This window comes from Eurosta solidaginis, chromosome 2 (assembly GCF_040869045.1).
Source record: "Eurosta solidaginis isolate ZX-2024a chromosome 2, ASM4086904v1, whole genome shotgun sequence".
NCBI lineage: Eukaryota > Metazoa > Arthropoda > Insecta > Diptera > Tephritidae > Eurosta > Eurosta solidaginis.
The window spans coordinates 25352506-25371919 of NC_090320.1; the positions used below are offsets into that span (position 1 = coordinate 25352506).

The 19414-nt window shown below is 40.8% G+C and overlaps 1 protein-coding gene across 2 annotated transcripts; it reads right to left on the reverse strand.

Moving 5' to 3' along the window:
• Positions 1–1122: 1122 nt before the first annotated feature.
• Positions 1123–17448, reverse strand: LOC137239397 (titin homolog). 2 transcript variants are annotated; one of them, XM_067764662.1, is made up of 8 exons: positions 17163–17448; positions 16620–16938; positions 14475–14659; positions 9641–14407; positions 4865–9245; positions 4472–4790; positions 4295–4395; positions 1123–4057 (listed from the first exon to the last, which is right to left on the reverse strand). In XM_067764662.1, exons 2-8 carry the CDS (start codon positions 16906–16908, stop codon positions 3177–3179), a joined length of 10923 nt encoding a protein of 3640 aa, XP_067620763.1. In that variant the 5' UTR covers positions 16909–16938; positions 17163–17448; the 3' UTR covers positions 1123–3176. The 2 variants fall into 2 exon arrangements, with proteins under 2 accessions (XP_067620763.1, XP_067620762.1); XM_067764661.1 differs by having other exon boundaries at positions 16620–17448.
• Positions 17449–19414: the final 1966 nt, after the last annotated feature.

Here is a 19414-nt window from a genome sequence, read left to right on the forward strand (position 1 = left end):
CGGTCTCGACACGTTTTGAAATAAGTGGTGCATCTTAGCACCAGCGCCTAAGTCTATCGTATGTTATCTACAACGTCTTGATGCCGCTATTGAGTGTGTTCGAGCCACCAGACAGTAAAGCAGTATGACCAAAGTGTTACTTAATTAATGATACTGAAACTGACTGCTGCAATAGCACAGTGGAAATTTTAATGCTGCGTTATTTTTGCTAATGATGAATAATAGATTGTCAACATTTCATTCAACAAACCCGCGACGTTGCAAAAGCTGCTCAAACATTGCCAAAGAACGTTAACTTCTTTCATAAAAAGTGACACTGCTGCGACAACTGCAACTCGTGCACACCAATTTTTTTTTTTTTTAAATAGACATCAACCATTTGGGCTTGGCAATTGGGATAATTTTGTACTGTTGTTACCGATGAAATAAGTTCATGTGCCACAGCCAACTATTTCGTTGTGGTATTGAAAATTTTCTCCTTAAATTTAAATTTAAAAAGGTCGAAACATTACTCACTACATTCGTAAGATCTAAACTCTCCAAATACGGATTAGTTGTCAGGCAAGGATTTGCCCTCTAACTGCACCGGCAACATGTTCGTCATTTATGGTGTTTTCTTTTCTACACGAAAATGTCGCCTTCACGCCAAACCTTCAAAAAGTTGTGTTCTGTTGTAAAATCAGCTTAGCCTCAATAGAGGGCATCATTATCTTTTCTCAACAACCTGCCCCTAAAAATGGCCAAAAATGCACCATTACTTGCCCTCGCTGCCATTGACGGTGCAGAAAACAGCCCTGTCAATTAGCTGATGAATCACATGAACTTAAGCGAATGCTATATGTATATGTACGTATGTGTCGCATCATGCCTCACTCAAAAGCAATTTGCGATCACAGTTGACAGCGAACAACCACACGAACTGCATTTTTTTGTAAATGGTTAAAATTTTTCAAGTCATGCAGGGTGGCACTGAACATTTTAAGTTGCTACAATTTCACAGGACGAAGTGAGAATCTTAAAAATGTTTTCCCCTGAAAGTGGCGACATTTTCGAGTAGAAAAGAACCATTATTTTCCACTTCCGATTTTAATTGAAAACCCCCCTACAAGAAAAACAGCGCCATTTACTTTATCATATATGTATGTATTTATATTTCGATATATTAAAGTATGCCATAATAAATCTACAGTGTTTAATTATTTCTTGTTCATATATACTTGATCTTCTAATTGTTTGATTATTTTCTTTATTTCTCCTTGTTTATGTTCTTAAATTATAGTTACATACAACAATTGGGTGATGCCACAGAGGGCGCAAATTGTAAGTCATGTATGTATTTTTATTGTTTACTTAAATTAAAACCAAAAGCAAATTTTTTATTTATTTTTTTTTTGTTACGTCGAAATAAATATCGAAGTAATTTACTTTTAAAATAAACACGCTTTTGTAACAAATATAAACAATTACCATATTGGTGGTTGAATATAAGATCGCCCCATCTTGAGTACATGATAGAAACACTTCTCTATAAATCGACGGCTGAGTGGAACATCATCCTATCTCAACTGCCATTTCGAAACGCCCTATCTGGGAATATTTTTCAAAAACACCCTATTTAAGAATTTGCTTCAAACCGCCATATCTCAGAATTTGGTTGATGAGCACCTTATCTCAAAATGTTTTTCATAAACGTCCCAGCTAATGTCAGAATATATTGAATTTAATCTCAATTAGGGCGTTTTTGAAACACACTAAGTTAGGGCGTTCTTCAACGGAATTCAAGGATAGGCCGTTTTTGAAACGGCAGCCGTGATAGGGTAATATTCTACTTAGCAGCCGAAATGGTTTTCGATAATAATTTGTTATTTCAGCAATCTTTCCATAAACGGCATATTTCACAATCTGCTTGAAAAATTCGCTTTCTTAAAAAAAGGTTTAAAAATGAATTTTCTTGAGATAGAACATTATTGATCCAAATAGTGAAATGTTGCGTATTTTCATCAAACTCCGAAACAAGCGTTTTTCAACAATTTATAGAGATAGTGTGTTATCGAACTGGAATGCGAAACAACAGAACATTCCTTTATTTTTCGATAGGGATCAAATTGTGCAGCAATCTTGTTTTTTCATCATTTCTTAAAATCAAATCCGTAAATTGAAACAAAACTTTTAAATAATGAAAAAATTATTTAGTACAAAGCACAACGTTTGAGCGTATACAAATTATACATACACAAACTTGTACATATATTGGTTCAGATATAGTGAAATATCTTAAAATTACAATACAAAAATCAAAGAGTTGACAGAAATAGTTGAGACTAAAATACATATTGTACATAAATGTAAAGAATGGGATAAACTATAATATTTTACATATATTGTTTATATATATATATATGTTATTAATGTGCAATTTAATCAAATCATTTATGTTATGTTATAATTAATAATGTTGCTGCTTGCGCTTTTATTTTAGTGATGTTGTAATGCAACCACAAAGACTTATTAATATGAACTACATAATTGGAAATACAATTAATGAATGAATGGTTTTACTTGGTTTTGATTTATAATACACGGCAATATCCACCTCTTTCCATTGTTCATAATCTGCTTTTTTTGTTTTTTGTTGTTCAGAATTCTCTTATTTTTTCCCCTGCAGTAAATGTTGCTGTTTGTTTAATTACGATTATCGCTAATACTAAGTATACAAGTTAAATTAACTATATTTTTTTAAATTATACATATTTTTTGTTCTTTTCATTTTAATGCTTTTTTAGTGATGTTGGTGAATCTTTTTTTTTTTTTTTTTTTTTGTTTAGTCAGTGTGTTGAGTAAATTTCAAATAAGTGGCCTAAACATTGAGTGTTTTTAATTAGCACGTAAAATTTAGCAGCGACCTATTCATGTCACTAAAAAAATTAGCTCACGCTTAAAGAGGGCGCTTGCCGCCTTCATTATAAAACATGCCATCGTCCATACTCACTCAGAATTATACAAGCCTAACAACTACATAGCAAATTTAATCGAATACACAAAATATGATTTGCTTATGACTGCTAAACGCTGCGATTTTATAAATATCTGTGTACGTTCAAGTGTAACTTCATGCCTCGCACTTACATTTAAAAGCTACTTAGCAATGCATTATTTGTATTCATTTGTGTATGTTGTTATGTATTATAGTCATCGTGTTGCGAACTAAAGTAACTCACAAGCCCACTAAATTCACTCGCTTGCCCCTCATTCCTATCAGCAGGCACAGCAGTTGAGGAAGTGCCGTGCGCTGAAGACGAGTCATCAGCAGCATCTGCCTGCATACCGCCAGGAGAGCTACGTGAACCTGACGATTCGCCAGCTATAACTAACGGTGATTTTGTTTGTGCCGTAGCATATGTTTCAAGTGTGGTGAGTTTCTTTCTTGGCGGTTGTGAAGGCTCATTTATATCAATTGGTGCTGTTATGATTGGCTTCACGACGCCACCTTTGGTGCTATTAACTATAGCAGCAGCTCGTGTACTTACGTCAGCTGGTTCTGTGACAATAACACGTGATGGCATAGATAAAGAGTTGGAGGATGATGATGTTGCTGGTGTTGAACATGCTGTTGTTTTTGGTGTTGGTGGAATTTGTGTTTGGGTTGGGGGTTTCGTACCTGAGTAAGTTGGTGTCTGTGTTATAGTAGGTGTTGGTATTGGTGATTTTTGGACAACATTGCGCGCTACGTTAGCATTTAAGCTAGCGCTAGCATTCGTTGGTGGCGCTGAAACAATCACTGAACTAGGCTTAGCCGTAATATTTGTTACTGTGGTTGTTATTGCATTCGATTTTATAGTAGCTGCTGTCGAGACAGTTGCTGGTGCTGAAGTATGGGCTGCTGCGCTGCCCGCGGGCGATGTTGGAGATGGAGTTGTCGCTGGCGCTGCTGATGATGGTCCTGAGCTGCCCCTTGATGGCCCTGCTGTAGATGAGGGCGGATGCCGAGGCATTGGCGGGCCATGTGGGTTGGTTAACGGCGGTGGTGGTGGATAATATCCATATGGTGCATAAGAGCCTGTAAAAAAATTTATCGAAATTGCATTACGTGAATAGAAAAGATGGATGCTTAAATTCCAGATTCATATACACAAAACTGATTAACTCTAATATATTTTGGAGACTTAAGTTTCCGAACTAAATCTTTTGATTTCATATTGATTTTGAAGTATAAATAAAGGATTGCGCCAAATGTCTCCATATAATTTCTACTCTACTATTTAACTGCAATTAATATACAAATTAAGGCACTTACGTGGACCTCCTGGGAACTCTGATCCACCGCTTCCTGGAACACGTAGATTCGGTATGCCTGGCCCACGTGGCACAAAGTTAGGGTTGCCGTATATAGGTGGCCTGCAATAAAAGATATTTAAAAATTAGTTTGCAAAATCAATGAACATAACAAATTTCTACAAAACCATTTCTTTACCGATATGGATTCAGGTGCGAAGTTGAATGTCGCGCTGGTGGCGGCGGTCCTCCATACATGCTAGCACCCATGCCACTGGGCATATGGTGATCTCCTGGAGCATGATAGGTCTGTCGCTCCCCTGAACCGGCATGCGGGTGCTGGGCATGATTTGGTGCACTTCCGCGCAAAGGTGGCGGCGGACCATAACTTTGGCGCATACCAGTTGAGTGTGGCATTGCAGGCATACCCTGCACATCACGATGACGTTGCATACAATGTGGTGGGCGAGGCCCGGCTACCGACGATAATGAAGTTGGTGGCGCAAAGAAACGCGCAACTGCAAATAAAACAAAAAAATTAGTATTTCTACTATAGTCCAAGCAAAGTGACAATGAACAAACTTAAACTTACCATCTGCGCCCGCGTACAAATTGCTCATAGCCCTGGCAATGCTTGCATGTGTGGCAGCAGCGCTGTGCTGCGGCATACGTGTTATTACTGATGCTTGTGATACTGGTGCTGAGCTAACGCTCGGACCACTGCTTTGTTCCTTAAAAAGTTGTGATGGTTGAGGAGGCGCTGAGGCCGTTGCAGAAACCACTGACTTTATCACTCCGCCTCCGTTTCCGCTGCCACCACCGGCGCCGGCATTGTTGGAAGTTGGGTCCTTTGATTTATCTGAATGTGCTGTGGCCGCTGTAACCGCGGCAGCAGCTTGTTGCTTTTGAAGCGTATCACGTAGTGGTGTAATTTTTTTTCGTCTACCCCGCGGCTTAGGTTCCGTTTGAAGTTTATTAGCGCCGCTAGCAGCCGCAACCGCCGTCGCCGCAGCAATAGCAGCAGCAACAGCGCCACTATTGCCGCTAGAATTACTAGAACCGCTAGCGCCACCACCGCCAAGCGCTCCGCTGCTATGAATCTGGTCACGGGCACCAGGCGCACTAGGCAAGGGCTGTGATGTCGGCGGGAGATTGTGACGCGCAGTCGCAGCGGCAGACATAATATGTTGCGCAGCTAACATTTGTTCCATTGACATGCCGGCTGGTAGACGCGGCATATGCTGTGGTGGAAAATTGCTACGATTCAATGGCTGGCCGAGCGGCGTACTCAGCGCATTCTGTAACAAATGTGTGGACGGCGGCGCTGCTGAAGGATGACGTTGCAACAAGTGGGCGAGTGGCATATTAGCGCCATGTGGAGGAAATTGATGTCGCAGCAATGGTGGATGCATCGTAGGCATTGGCAAACGTTTACGCATGGGCTCCTGCAGCCCTGACCCCATTGATGACATGTGATGAACTGCTGCAGCAGCAGCAGCAGCAGCAGCAGCAGTGGCAGCAGCCGCCGTACTTACGCCCCCAGGCATCTGCGCTAACGCTGCCAAGGAAGGATTTATATGGTGTGATGGTTTCTGTACGCTAGACGCGCTCGCAGCAGCTACGGCGGCGGAAGCATTTGCCGTTAGATTGGCGACAGCTGCGGCAGCGGCAACAGCAGCAGCAATATGTGGAGGCGCCGTTACTGTTGCTGGTGCAGGAGCTTGCGGTGTTAAAGGTGCCTCTTTAGGCTTATTCATCGTTTGCTTTAATGGTGTACGTAGCACTTCGTCTGGTGGCGGTAATTCGCGCGCTGCAGCTGCGGCACTCAGTTCTTCCTCTTCTTCAACCATACGCGCTATAGTATCCTCATCCATATCTTCAGGGAAATCATCTGGTAAATCAGCATCATCAAATTCATCCACTTCATCAACATGATCTAAGTCGCCGCCGATGTCACCTTTACGTTGCAAATAGTCGACGTCCAGCACTTTAGCCTGCCGTATCACAGATAGTGGTACCGTCGATAAGGAATCATTTTTTGCTGGAGAACGTTTATCTTTATCGCCATCTGCTTTGATTGGGGTTAGGCGTGGTGTGGCTGCCAACTTTGCGCCCTCCGCATTTTTCTCTGCTAACATACGTTTTATCTCCTCCTGTCTTTGTATGAATTTTTGGCGTTCTTCGGGCGGCGTATCAGGTCGCTGAACGCCTGGCTTTATGCCGCCATCCGAACTTTCATCGTCAAAGTCCTCCAAATAGGCATAACGTCGTCCGCGTGTGCGACGCGTACTATCTTCACTATCCGACAAACTATCGTCCTCATCTTCAGATTGTTTCTTCTTCTTTTTCTTGGAATTACTAGTTTTGCCTTTGCCCTTGCCCTTACCTTTCGTAGATTTGCTGGGTATGAGAGGTTGTGATCGTGGCTGTTTTCCAGATCCTTTACCACAATGAATGTCATCATCATCGTCATCCTCCTCTTCTTCGCTCTCGCTAATGTCGTCGTCAGAATACTCAACTTTTTTAGGCTTTTTCACAGGTTGTTTCTTCAGTTTAGGCGATTTTCGTGCCACAGCTACCGACTTATTACCTGATTTACGTTGCGACGTATTACCCTTTTTGCGCTTGGATGGATACCAGGCACCATCCGATTCGCTTGTCGTATCGTCGCACAAATCAGCGCTATCCACATCTTCGAGATTTTCTGATGCTTCCGAATCTGTGTCGGTGTCAGTATAATCCGTATCATCTTTCCGCTTTTTTTTCATTTTTGGTCGATCTTCTTCCTCATCTTCGTCGCTATCATTTACAATGAAACGACGATCTTTACGTCGTTGGCGCACTACACGTCGAGCGGCCTTACGTTTTTTCTTGTTTTTCTTGCCACGTCGTCGGAATACCTCTAAGCTTGAGTCACTTGCGGTGGAGGCCGATATGGATGTGTCTTCTTCATCTTCGAAAGAGGACGTCTTGAAATCTTCATCGGACGCATTATCTTCTTCAGAACTTATATCTAATGTTGTTAACTTTCGTGGTTTCTTCTTTTTAGCTGTCGGTTTTGGTTTGGCTTTGCGTTTTAAGATTTCATCCGAAGACTCGCCATCATCGGTTCTCGGTTTGTTTTCTTTATTATTTTTCGTCTTTTTCTGTGCCTCCGGGTTTTCAGCTTTTGCCACATTTCCATATTTGTCATTTTCCTCCTTGTCCTCATCATTTTTCTTTTCATCACTTTCCACCTTCAATTGCCTGTCTTTTTCGACCTTCGTCTCGTCATCTTTTCCTAGCCTCGTTTCATAATCTTGTTCCACTTTTAACTTTTCACTTTTCTCCGCGTTCGTCCCTACGATATCTTCCCCTTCCCCGACCTTTTTTAAATCTTGCTGCCGTGCCTTCTCTTTATCTGCCTCAATTATCGTGGAAATATCTTTGCCTCGTCCCAAATTGCCTGCACCAGCTAGAGCATCCATTTCCTTCTTCAGTGCCGAATTAATCAAATCATCATACTCATTGAGACGATAACTAACATTGATTTGCCGTCGTTTGCGCAGCTTGTAAATTGGCTCATTATCGCTGGCGCTAAGTGAAGAGGAAGATGATGAAGAGCTTGAGCCACTTCCTGAACTACTGTCACTACAGCTGCCAGAACCGTTTGCCGAGCCGCTGCCCGTACCGCTATCTGAGGTATTTCGGTGACGCCGTCGTGTTGCAATACCGCGTGCTGCGGCTCTTCGACGACTACGTCCATCACCACGCCGACGTTTATGACGCTTATGGCTGTCGCGCTGGCCTTCTGAACGAATCTTCCGATTACTTGCGCTCTTCACTCTCAGCAATGGTTTATCGTCGTCGCTATCATCGTCACTTTCCTTTGCCGGACGTGTTTTGCTTTTTTCTTCGCCCACAACGTCATCCGAAGTGACACTCGCGCCACTTTCATTATCTTTATCGCCCTCCTTACCATTTTCATCACGCTGCCGAGACTTTTTCTTTTGCTTTTTACGTTCTTTGTGTTCCTTCTGTAATTGCTTCTCATTTTCCAAACGCTCTTTTTCGATACGTTCTGCCTCTTCGGCCAAACGCTTATTCTCTTCCTCTTGCACACGTTTTTGTTCAACAAATTCATCGAAATCGTTCAGTTGCTTCTCCAAAGCGGAAATTAGTTGTTCCTGTTGACAAGGCGGGCAATACCAATCACCTTCGGGTATGTAAAATAGCACTGGTGATAGACAAGAGCAATGATAGCCCTTGTCACATTTATCACACAATAAAATCCATTCTGGGTGATCAGATTTGCCACATTTTTGACATGCGTGTTCATCGCGTTCATCATCTTCATCTGCATCTTCCTTACGTGCCGTGCGCGCACGTTTCATCGGCACCACCTGTGTGTCATCCTCCAAGTCAGATTCAGGTGAGAACTCGTGATCGGAACGGAAGAGTGGTGAACCGTGATCGCTTTGCGGTGGCTCGTCTTCCTCTTCTGGCTCCTCTTGTTCTTCCGAACCTGATGACCACCCATCTTTACCAGGATATTTTTTCTTCGCTTTCTTCTTTAGCTCCACCTCACTCTCATCTGATGACGAGGGTTCTGACGGCTCTACCACTGTAGGATCTGACTGCTTTTCAGCTTTCTTTTTTTTCTTCAACTCCTGCTTCATAGTGCGTAGCGCAATCTCTTCAAGCTTGCGCCGTTCAGCTTCTTCGCGTATTTTCTGTTGTGCAATGCGCCGTGACATTCTCACTGGCGTCTCCGAGTCAATAGTTTGAATTATATTAGTCGCGTCTACTTCGAGCTTGCTACGTACACCACGACCACGTGCAGATGATGTGGGTGTACTATCTGATGTATACTTGTCTGGCGATGTGATATTAAGAGTTGGTGTGACGGGAGTTGTTGTAGAGCCGCTTGTCTTTCCGCCTTTTTCTTTTGGCGTTGAGAATTCAGCTTCTTTGATCTCGAGTTTGGTTTTGAGCTGAAAATTATAGAGCGTGAAAGACTTCGTCACTGGATTTTCTTCGTAAATAGAAAAACTAACAAAAAGCTGGAGACATAGAGGAAGAGTGGTGAGAGAAGAGGGTAGAAAAAGTGGTGGAGGAGAGAAAGGGACGGCGGGTGAATAAGGGAGTACAAGACAGTGAAAGATTGAGAGCAGATAGGGCAGAGATGGAGGGAGTATGGAAAGGATATGTGTATGAGACAGAAAGGTTGGGCTAGGAGAGACTGATATAAAAATAATAGAATTACTCCCTTCCTAGAGGAAGATGGAGCATGCGAGAGGTAGGATATGAAAACGAAGCATTAGATAAATGGAATTTGAGAACGGTAGGAAAAAGGGAAGAAAGAGTTCGAAATAAAATTTAGATTTACCTCATCTTCTTCTTTTTTGGAGTCCTGTTGAGTCCTGGTATTAGGAGTTTGCTTACTCTTTTTAGCTTCCTTGGCGTTTTCTTTACTTACTTCCTTAGTTTTTACTGTTGTTGTTGCGACTTCCTTTTGTTTTATCACTTCTTTTAGCGATTGTGTCGAACTTAATTCTTTTGTTGAAGGCGCCACTCTCTTGTCACCCGCCTTGGCACTATCCTCGACCCTGCTCATTTCAGTTTTGACCCCACTTGCCTTCTCTTCTTTGACATTCACTTTTTTCGGTGAAGCTGCAGGGGTAGCCATAGCAGTTGTAGTAGACATTGCCTTCGCCCCTCCCCTTGTCCGTTTTGGTTGTGGCAATTCAGCATAGACCACAGATGCCGCACTACGCCTACTGGAGCGGCGCCCAGCTGCTGCTGTTTCAACAACCTGCTCTACGGGCGATGGACTCCTCTCTTTTTTAATAACAAATGTTTCGATTTTTGTTTCCATTTCCTCTAAAGTCTCATATTTCATTTCCTTGTTACCTTCCGTCTCCATTTTACTAGTTATCTTCACTTCTTCGCTACTGCGTCGCTTGCGCTGTCGCTCTGGTGTTTTGCGCTCGGGTGTCATGCGGTCGGGAAGCTTGCGTTCCGAAGTCTTGTGATCTGGAGCTCTACGTTCTGGTGTTTTACGTTCAGGCATCTTACGTGTTGGTAGCCTGCGCTCTACACTTTTACGATCAGTACTTTTTGGCTGGGCCATCTTACGTTCAGGTGTTCTTTTACGCTCTGGTGCCCCTTCTACGCGATCTTCAACAAAAAACGATTCGATTTTTTTAACAACTTCAGCTTTGATTGTTGGTGTAGCTGCAATCGTTATTGTGGGTGGCGCAGATCCGCTAGCATCGCTGATTGTACGCTTACGTGGAATTGACTCCTCATCGCTTTCTTCTTGACGTAACTGTGTTAGTAAATTCTTTTTAAGTGGTTTTGTTATGGGTGATTTTTTCGGTAGTGAAACTGCTGCAACTGTATTTGAATCATTGGTGTTACTTTGGGGCGTGTCCGTAGCAGTTGCGGTGAGTATTGTTGAGACAAGCGGTGTTTTTAATGTTTCTCCTAGCTCCGTGGCGCCTATCTTCTCACATTTTTTTTTCAATTTCTTTTCAATGATTTCGGCAAGTGTGGGTTTTTGGCGTACTGTAGGAGGACTAGGCACCACTGTAGTTGCTTTTGGTTCTGATAGCGGCACAGGCGCTGCACAAGGTTTAGATGTAGAAGCTGCCACTGGCACTGATCCTAGCGTTGAAGTTATTACAGCTGGTAGTGGCGCTGGTGGAGGAGGTGGTGGCATTTTCACTGCAGATGTTGGTGGTACCACAACAGCGGAATTCATAAATGGTGTTCTTGATGTCGCCGTACTTGTAAACGTTGCCGGGAAAGCTAACGGATTAGTTGGGCTTGTCAAATTCAAAGGTATGGCTTCCTTCTCTTCAGCTAATGCTAACACGTTCTCAGCTTCTTTCGCAGCTTGCGCAAGATTACTTTCCCTTTTAGCAGCGGCTGCTTCATGAGCTACTTTAAGATTTTTTACGCAACGTTCAATTTGTCGCCGCTGTGGTATTATTTTTCGCCTGCGTCTCGGATCTTCCTCGCCACTAGACGATGTGGTTTCCTCTAAACATCCCTTTTGCGCTTCAACTTTCTGACGCACTTCAATGTTGGTTAATTTTGGACGCATTTTTAAACGCTTGCCGGCTGGATCGAGATCATCTTCAGAGGCAGGGAATTCTTCTTGCTGTTCTGATTGCAACTCTATTTCACTTTCAGATGTGGATAGACGATGTGATGCAGGTGGTGGTGGTGGAATTTCCTCAAGGCGACGTTTGCGATTAATAATGGGTTGAGCAACGGTAGTGGGTGTGGATGAGGGCAAGTATTTTGATTGGGTTGACTGTAGGCTTGAGCATAAAGGATTTGAAGTTGATGGTTTTGTGCTCGTACTAACGCACTTTTCTTCAACAGGAGTTTTTATTAGTAGGGCCTTTGACTTATCTATACTTTGAATGTGCGGCGTATGGTCGGCAATTTTCCCCTCTTCTTTTGAAAGTTTATGATGATGCTGCTCTGGCGCCGGACTTTGGTCCTTCTGATCTCGATTTTGTTCTCGTGTTTGCTCTTTCTGGTCTTGAATTGGTTGTTGCTTTCGTTTCTTTTCCTGCCTTTGATGTGGTTTTTTCTCTATTCGTTCTTTCAACGCTTCCATGCGGTTTTCGCTTTCATCTGGTATCGACCTGTCTGAAATTTCAAGCTTGTGTAACTTATCGTTACCTATAGCATTTTCTATAGCCGTCAATTTCTCTGTCACCATGCTATCGTTTTCCTCTACAGTGTTTGTTTTCTCCCTTGCGTCATGGTTAGTTTCTTCCTCTTTTGCGCCGCCTTTGCTCGTACAACCCGTGATAGTATCAATCGAACTTATTTCTTCGTCGACTTTATCGTCAATTTCTTTTTTTGTTTCTTCTTTTTGAAGGAAGGTAAGTTTCTTATTCATATCTGAAGCGCCTTTAGTTTTTACTTCATCTTCACTTTTCATATTTTCTTTAGTTGTTTCTTCGCTCTTAATTGCCTGTCCTTCATCGGGATCTTTACTTGAGGCTGCAATTGTAACATCCTCATTAGCTTCAACATTATCCTTAGGTTTGCCATTTATATCAGCAGCCTTTTTAATACTTTGTTCTAGAGATGAATTTTCATTTTCAATGCTCTTAACCAGCTTTTCATCAGATACCTTTTCTTTAATTGTTTTTCTATTATCTTCAGCTACTTTTGCATAAGACTTTTCTAACTTTCCATCAACCACTTTTTCAATACTTTTGCCCATATATCCCTCAGCTGCATTTTCTTTACTTTTTGCCTGCTGTTCGTCGTCAAGATTTTTTTCCATTTCGTGGACTGCAATGTCACCTTTTTCTAGCTGTTCATTAGCTGCCTTTTGGGTATTATTTTTAATATTTTCACCAACCACGTTTCCTTGATATTTTTTCAGCTTTTCACCGGTTGCATTTTTCAGACCGGCGCCTTTCTCATGGCCTATATTATCCGCTGTTCCAACATATTTCTGCAGCTTTTCTCGTTGCACATTTTCACCAACTTCCTGCAGCTCTGTGTCATCCTTATTTAGCGCAATTTTCTGCAGTTTTTCATCTCTAGTATTCTCCACACCTTTCTCCAGTTTTTCGTTGTCCTCACGTGCATCTTTCATTTTAAGCCGCTCTTCAGTGGCAAGTTCATCACTTTTCTTCATTTCTACATTACATTTTCCCTTACTATTTCCCTGTTGAATGTTCTTGCAACAATCAATATCGTCTCCATTAGAGGTCTCCTTAACAGTCTCATCTTTGATTGTAGGAGCTGCCTGCTCGTCTATCGCATTATTCTTATCATCAGTTGCTTTTATGTTTTTATTGTTTTCCTTTCCACTACTTGCATTAGTTTCTTTCATAAACATATTTTTGTCTTTTATCTCTACATCAGCAGTAGCTTTAACTTTTTCGCTTGCTAGTTCATTATCTACTTTTGTGCTTTGGGCTTTATTATCAGTTGTCAGAGATTTGGCATCATCAGCGTGTATATCTTCTGCATCATTCGTTGGTGTTGTCGGTTTTATTGGACTAAGCTTATGGCAACCGGGTTCACCAAAGAAAAAAGTCCCTGACGCGTCGCCTGTTTTTGTAGGCGTTGTTGGTGTTGCTGTAGCTGCTTTAGTTGCTGTTGTCGCTACTTCAGAATCATCGTTTTTACCATTTCCAACTAAGCATTCTGCACCACTACCTGCACCATACACATAAAGTGTTTCCTCTTCAATTGCTGCACCAACAAATGCATTCTCAGTACCGCTGTAACCATCCTCAAATAGTTCGGAATCAGCAAAAAATGCCACATTAATATTTCCTCCTTCACAATCCTTTCCACTACCCTCACCGCGAATTACGCGTGTTGGTTCTTCAATAGCTTCACTAATTTCATTCCCTCCATCAATATCACTCGCTGAATCTTCTTCTATATCTTTCTCCTCATTCTCGTCTTCTTCTGCAGCTGCGCTATCAATATCCTCTTCTTCTATAGACAACTCTTCTTCGTCGTCTTCGTCTTCATCGACTTCGTCCTCCTCGCCCTCCTCATCTTCCTCTTCAGATTTTGTTTTCTCATATCTACTTGGCTTTTTGGTACGATTCACATCCAATAATGATGGGCGCGCTTTCTTTATTATATTTATTTCTTCGCTACGTGGCGAGCTTTTATCCATTTCCTCCAAATTACGTTTTGTGGCTATAGAAGCTGTTGTTTGTGTAGGTGATGATACAGTTACTTTACCATTATTTGAAGTGAACTTTAAACGTAAGTTTGGCACACGCGTTTCTTCCTCTTGTGAATCATCCTGCTCAACCGGGGGTGGCTGTTTCTCCATTTGCGTTGTGTCACTATTACTACTGCTCGTATCCTCGTCGACACCTATATCAGTGGATGGCATTACAACTTCGTTGCCACGCAAGCGTGCTATAAGATTGACAAGCTCTTCACGTGTAGTAGCAACAACTTGCCATATCTCTTCGTCTAAATGATCTTGATATATACGCAAATTAGCATCATCATCTTGTGTAAAGTAATAGCTATGTCCAAGACGATCCCGGCCAATCGGTTGTGAACGTAATGAATCTGCGTTCATGGTAAGTATTTGTGCCCGAAATTTAGCATTGCGTTGAAATTGACTTTCAAGTAACTCCTGTGGAATGAGAAAAAATAATTATAATAGCAAATTTCTTTGCGCAGTATATATTTATTTTCCTTACCCGTAGTATGCGTAGCTTCACTTTTAAGCTTGATTTTTTATAACCAAATCGTTCGATCTCCCAGGCATCCTGTGCAGAGTAGGTAAAACAGAATTTGCTCAACGACATCTCCCAGCTTTTTTCATGTACAGTTTTGCGAGTTTTTCGCAAAAGTTTAATATGCAGTAGACGCAACTGGTCCGAAACTATCGGGAATAAAATGAATTCACATTTATATACGGTGTTATTTGTTCAATGTTGCATAGTGGGCAGATTCACGCAGAGTAGATCTCTTTCTCAGAAAATAATCTATTTTATTCTCAACTGACAAGTACTCCTTACAGGGGGTTTATGCCAAGTCACTTATTTAGCTCTATCGTCCCGCCTCTCCATTGGGGGGAATTGGGGTGCCCGTGCCATCTACTTTCAAAGATTTATCTAAAGAAGCTGAAATGTATTTCGAATAGGAACCACAGACTCTATATTAAATATGGCTTGGACTCGTTTTCACGACCATTATTCTATGCAGAGGGGAAAGAAAACGTTGCGAAGTAACTTGATCCGACTGTAGAGCTTCTATTGGGAGTTTGCTCAACACTTCGGTAACCTTCCGCTCACACATATCTGCGTTTAAAGGAAAAATATTACCACCGTCAGATTAAAGTGCCATATTTCATTCTCTCTACCATAGCGCGGTTTAAAAACAAATAAGAAGTCTAAAACTGAGCCTCGCCAAAAAAAATGGCGCCGATAGCAAACACATAGGAAAGCAGCTGGTCCGGTAGAAGTATTTTTATGCCACCTACACTTGATAAATTAAAATGCTCAAAAAGTTTTTGTTACTGTTCTGTCTCCCAACAATACAAGTGGACATCTCACCATTACGGAGTCGGAATCTTTTTAACTTTTCCTAATCCATATCAAACAAATCTCCAAGTTATTTCGATTTTCAGTCAAATCAGCTCTTTATTAAAAAGTTAGTTTCCGTACATTTCCTTCGAACGATTCTCATTCCAACTCGACTGTCTGACAGACTTGACTGTGAATAAGGACTGAAACTTCAGAACCGCTACGGGCTGTGTTCTTATGTCCCCAGGACACCATCTACGCAATGAGGTGAGAATGCTCCCCAAGAGGGAAATAAATGATATGTTAAAGAAACAGTTTCTGTTGAATCCCCTGGACCTGTGCAACCCAACAGACATCTGATTGATGAGTCAACACCGCCCAGGGGATTAAGGGGTCATCTCCGTAAGCAGGTAACAGCATGTAACAGATTAAGATCTTACCTATCCAGAATCAAGCCCTACATACAAACTGTTTGTCATGCTTGCAATGTGTCCCCATATCATACCAACCATCTCTTCAATTGTAACGTGGAACCAACGCCTCTAACACCACTCTCATTATGGTCCACCCCTGCTGAAACAGCAAGTTTCCTTGGACTCCCGTTAAGAGGTTAGTTTGAACTGGCCAGTCAATAAAAACCTCACATAGACTGAATGTGTCCATAGTGTTACCAGAATTTTTTTGACGACGAAACGGTCGAACTCCAATCAGGTGCCAGGACATACGGTATAGAATAACTCAGTCCTCTTGGCAAATACTAGCAGTTTTCTAGGGCCCAGCTTAATTGCTGCCTCGAGATCTGGCAACTCTGCCGTTAGAGGACATTGATGACAATTTGTGATTGGTCGCACCCATTGGATGGGGCGAAGCACTGCTACAACAACAATAACAACTGGAACTTCAATTGCCTTTTTAATGGGTAGTCTATTGTGAACAGGCAAATACTTAGTTGTTAGTTAGAAGAACATACTAAATTCATTTACTGGTAAGGGCCCGAAAGAAATAATTGCAACTGCTGATTCTATTTCCTTTCATTTGGTGATATTTATAGCTTATGGGTTTGTGCCTACAAGGTACTCACTGGTCCTGGATGCACATAAAACCTACTTTTTAATGATTTTTTTGCATATCTAGAGTGCCGCCAATCATTCGACCACGAGTATAGGCAAAGGAAGTGCTCAACATTTGATCTCTTCTTCGTCCTTACAGCTCCTACAGAATCAACATATACCAAACCTACACGAACAAACTACATATCTCGATGATTGAATGTGCCGGCTAAAACAGCAAAAAAAAAATCTTACATTAAGTACTTACTCTCATCTGTATTGGTTAGCCATTCTTGTAATTGCTTAAAATTTGGTTTGGCTACACCCAAATCTTTGTGGAACTTCTTTAGAAATACGCAAATTATTGCAAAATCTGGATCATTGGCACAGGAGCGTGACGATGATGAGTTAAGCGCATCATGCTCTTTGTCCTCTGCCTCATTATCATGTCGACCATCTTCTTCATCAACTCCTTTCAATTCATCGGCCGTTGCAGCTGACGACGCCGATGCTGTCGCTGCAGCAGCAGCTGCGGCAGTTATCATCGACGACGCCATCTTTTGTGCCGTTTATATTTATTATTCCCACTACAAATGAACGTCTATCATTCAGCACAATTTAGACTTTAAAAAACACGTCAACTTCGTGCATTCGCTCTTAATTACGCAAATTTTTTTGGTTTATTTTTAATTACTTTTATTTTTGCCAAAAAATTTACTTCTCGCTGCCAACGACAGCGTCGCACAAACAGCAACAACAAAAAAAACGTCGCTTTGCGCAACGCCACTCAGCTCTACTTCGAATCACTCACTCACACACGCTCGTTCGTCGTTGTCTTTTTCTTTGGCTTCTTCTTCCTTTGAAAAAAATGTCTCATTGACAAAATCTTCTGGACTTCAACATCGCCCATGAAAAACTTTTAAATTTCACATTTAATTCAACATTTTTACACTATTTTCTTATTAAACACAATGCACCACATATTTATTACATGATTGACGATATTTTTAGCTGATTAATTTGTATAAATTCCATGAAATTTTATACAAAACAGCGCAGCACATAAAAAATAACAAAATTTCTACCACAAATATTAAATTCTTTTTCGCTCGCTAATGGAGAATGATTAGTGTATCCAAGCGTGTTGCCGGACTGTTGTGTTATCGGTGCATGTCTGAATCTATCGAAATTATACTTGCCGACGTGTTTGGCTGATTTATCATATGGTAGTTGAAGTATACACAAAATCAATAACGGAAGATAAAGAGTACCATATATTTTAAACATTTTCCAAAAATATTGTTTTCATCTACAGTTATTTTTAATATTGCAAATATCGATATGTCAATTTTTTTTGCCATCACTTTCATGACTACCAGCTGGCAATCTTTATTCGCAAAACTACCTCAATTCGATTGTTATCGATAACAAATATCGGAAGAAGCGTAGAAACCGGAAATGAATTAAAGGAAGTTGTAAGAAAAACGTTTTGTTAGAAATTATATGAAGTGAATTTTTCGTTGAGTCTTTGACGATTCTAATTCCATTGGGATTTACAATCACAGGCAAAAAATAAAAAATTAACTCACAAATTACATGGAATTTTATAAAATATCTAATCAAAGAAAAACATGGATTCAGTGGAGCGTACTTCGGAAAAGACGTTAATAATATCGAACTAGAAAGAACTAAAACCCGAGTTAAAGTTGACATAGTCATAACGCCATAGCCATAACCATATTTTTACTTATCCATATCAATTTGGCATCGGTTATTGGTGCCTTAACCCAAAATTCGTGAAAATTTCATAAAAATGAAGAAAACGCAAAAAATTACAAACATACATAAATGTACCACAAAAAAAACTCTTAGTCAAAATGTATCCAAACCAATAAATAAAATCTACAAAAAGTTAATAAATTCTCGAACTCAAATATTTTTATGTTATGGATATGGCGATAAACCAAAAACCAATAATTAAACTTCCTAAAAGCCAAATTAAACTTCCTTAACCCTAACGCCATAGTCGTAACCATACCCATATCCATAACCATCTCACTGTGATCGATTAATGGTGCCTTAACCTAAAAATCGTGAAAATTTCATAAAAATGATGAAAACGCAAAAAATTACAAACATATTCCACAAAAAATAAGTATCTTAGTCATAACGTATCCAAAACAATGAAGAAAATCTAAAAAAAAGTTATCAAATTCACCAACTCAAATATTTTTAGGTTAGGAATATGGCGAGAAACCAAAAGCCAATTGATTGGCTATGGCGTTAGCGTTATGGTATGGCACCATTAATCGATTACATTCCTTTCCCTAAGGTAGGTTCGATCAGCTGATTTATCTGGTTATGGCTTTATGGTTATAAGTCACCATTAATTCGCCCTTTAACGCTAACGCCATAGTCGTAACCATATCCATAACCATCTCCAATGTGATCGATTAATGGTGCCTTAACCTAAAAATCCTGAAATTTTCATAAACATGAAGAAAACGCAAAAAATTACAAACATATTCTACAAAAAATAACTCTCTTAATCAGAACGTGTCCAAAATAATGAATAAAATCTACAAATAGTTATTAAATTCACCAACTCAAATATTTTTAGGTTATGGATATGGCGAGAAACTAAAACCAATTAGTTAGCTATGGTATGGTTATGGCGTTAGAGTTATGGGATGGCACCATTAATCGGTTACATTGATTTCCATAAGGTTGGTTCTATCAGCTGTTTTATCTGCTGGTTATGGTTAAGTCACCATTAACTGACCCTTAAAACTAAAGAAAAGATTGTGGATTCCAAGCTGGGGGGTGGGGGCGGAATGGATTAGAAAGTTTAATTTGGTCATTTAAATCGTTCCCGAGATGGTCGGGCTGGTACCTTAATGGCGCTTTGTTACCGGCACGTACCGGATCTATATCCGGCAAATGACCATCAACATCGATAACACTCCGCAAAGCCTTCGGGGAGTGTTTTTTGTCGTTAATACAACAACAACAACATTGCAGTCTTCGTTGACTTAAATAAGATATGTTTTCACTGAAAAGCTT

Excerpts from the sequence above, each read along its gene's own strand:
- LOC137239397 (XM_067764662.1), bottom strand. The coding sequence starts at position 16,908 with ATGGCGTCGTCGATGATAACTGCCGCAGCTGCTGCTGCAGCGACAGCA. Across the intron at positions 9,246-9,640 it reads CCAAAAAAGAAGAAGATGAG|CTCAAAACCAAACTCGAGAT; the intron begins GTAAATCTAAAT and ends TATAATTTTCAG. Across the intron at positions 4,058-4,294 it reads AGAGTTCCCAGGAGGTCCAC|GCTCTTATGCACCATATGGA; the intron begins GTAAGTGCCTTA and ends ATTTTTTTACAG.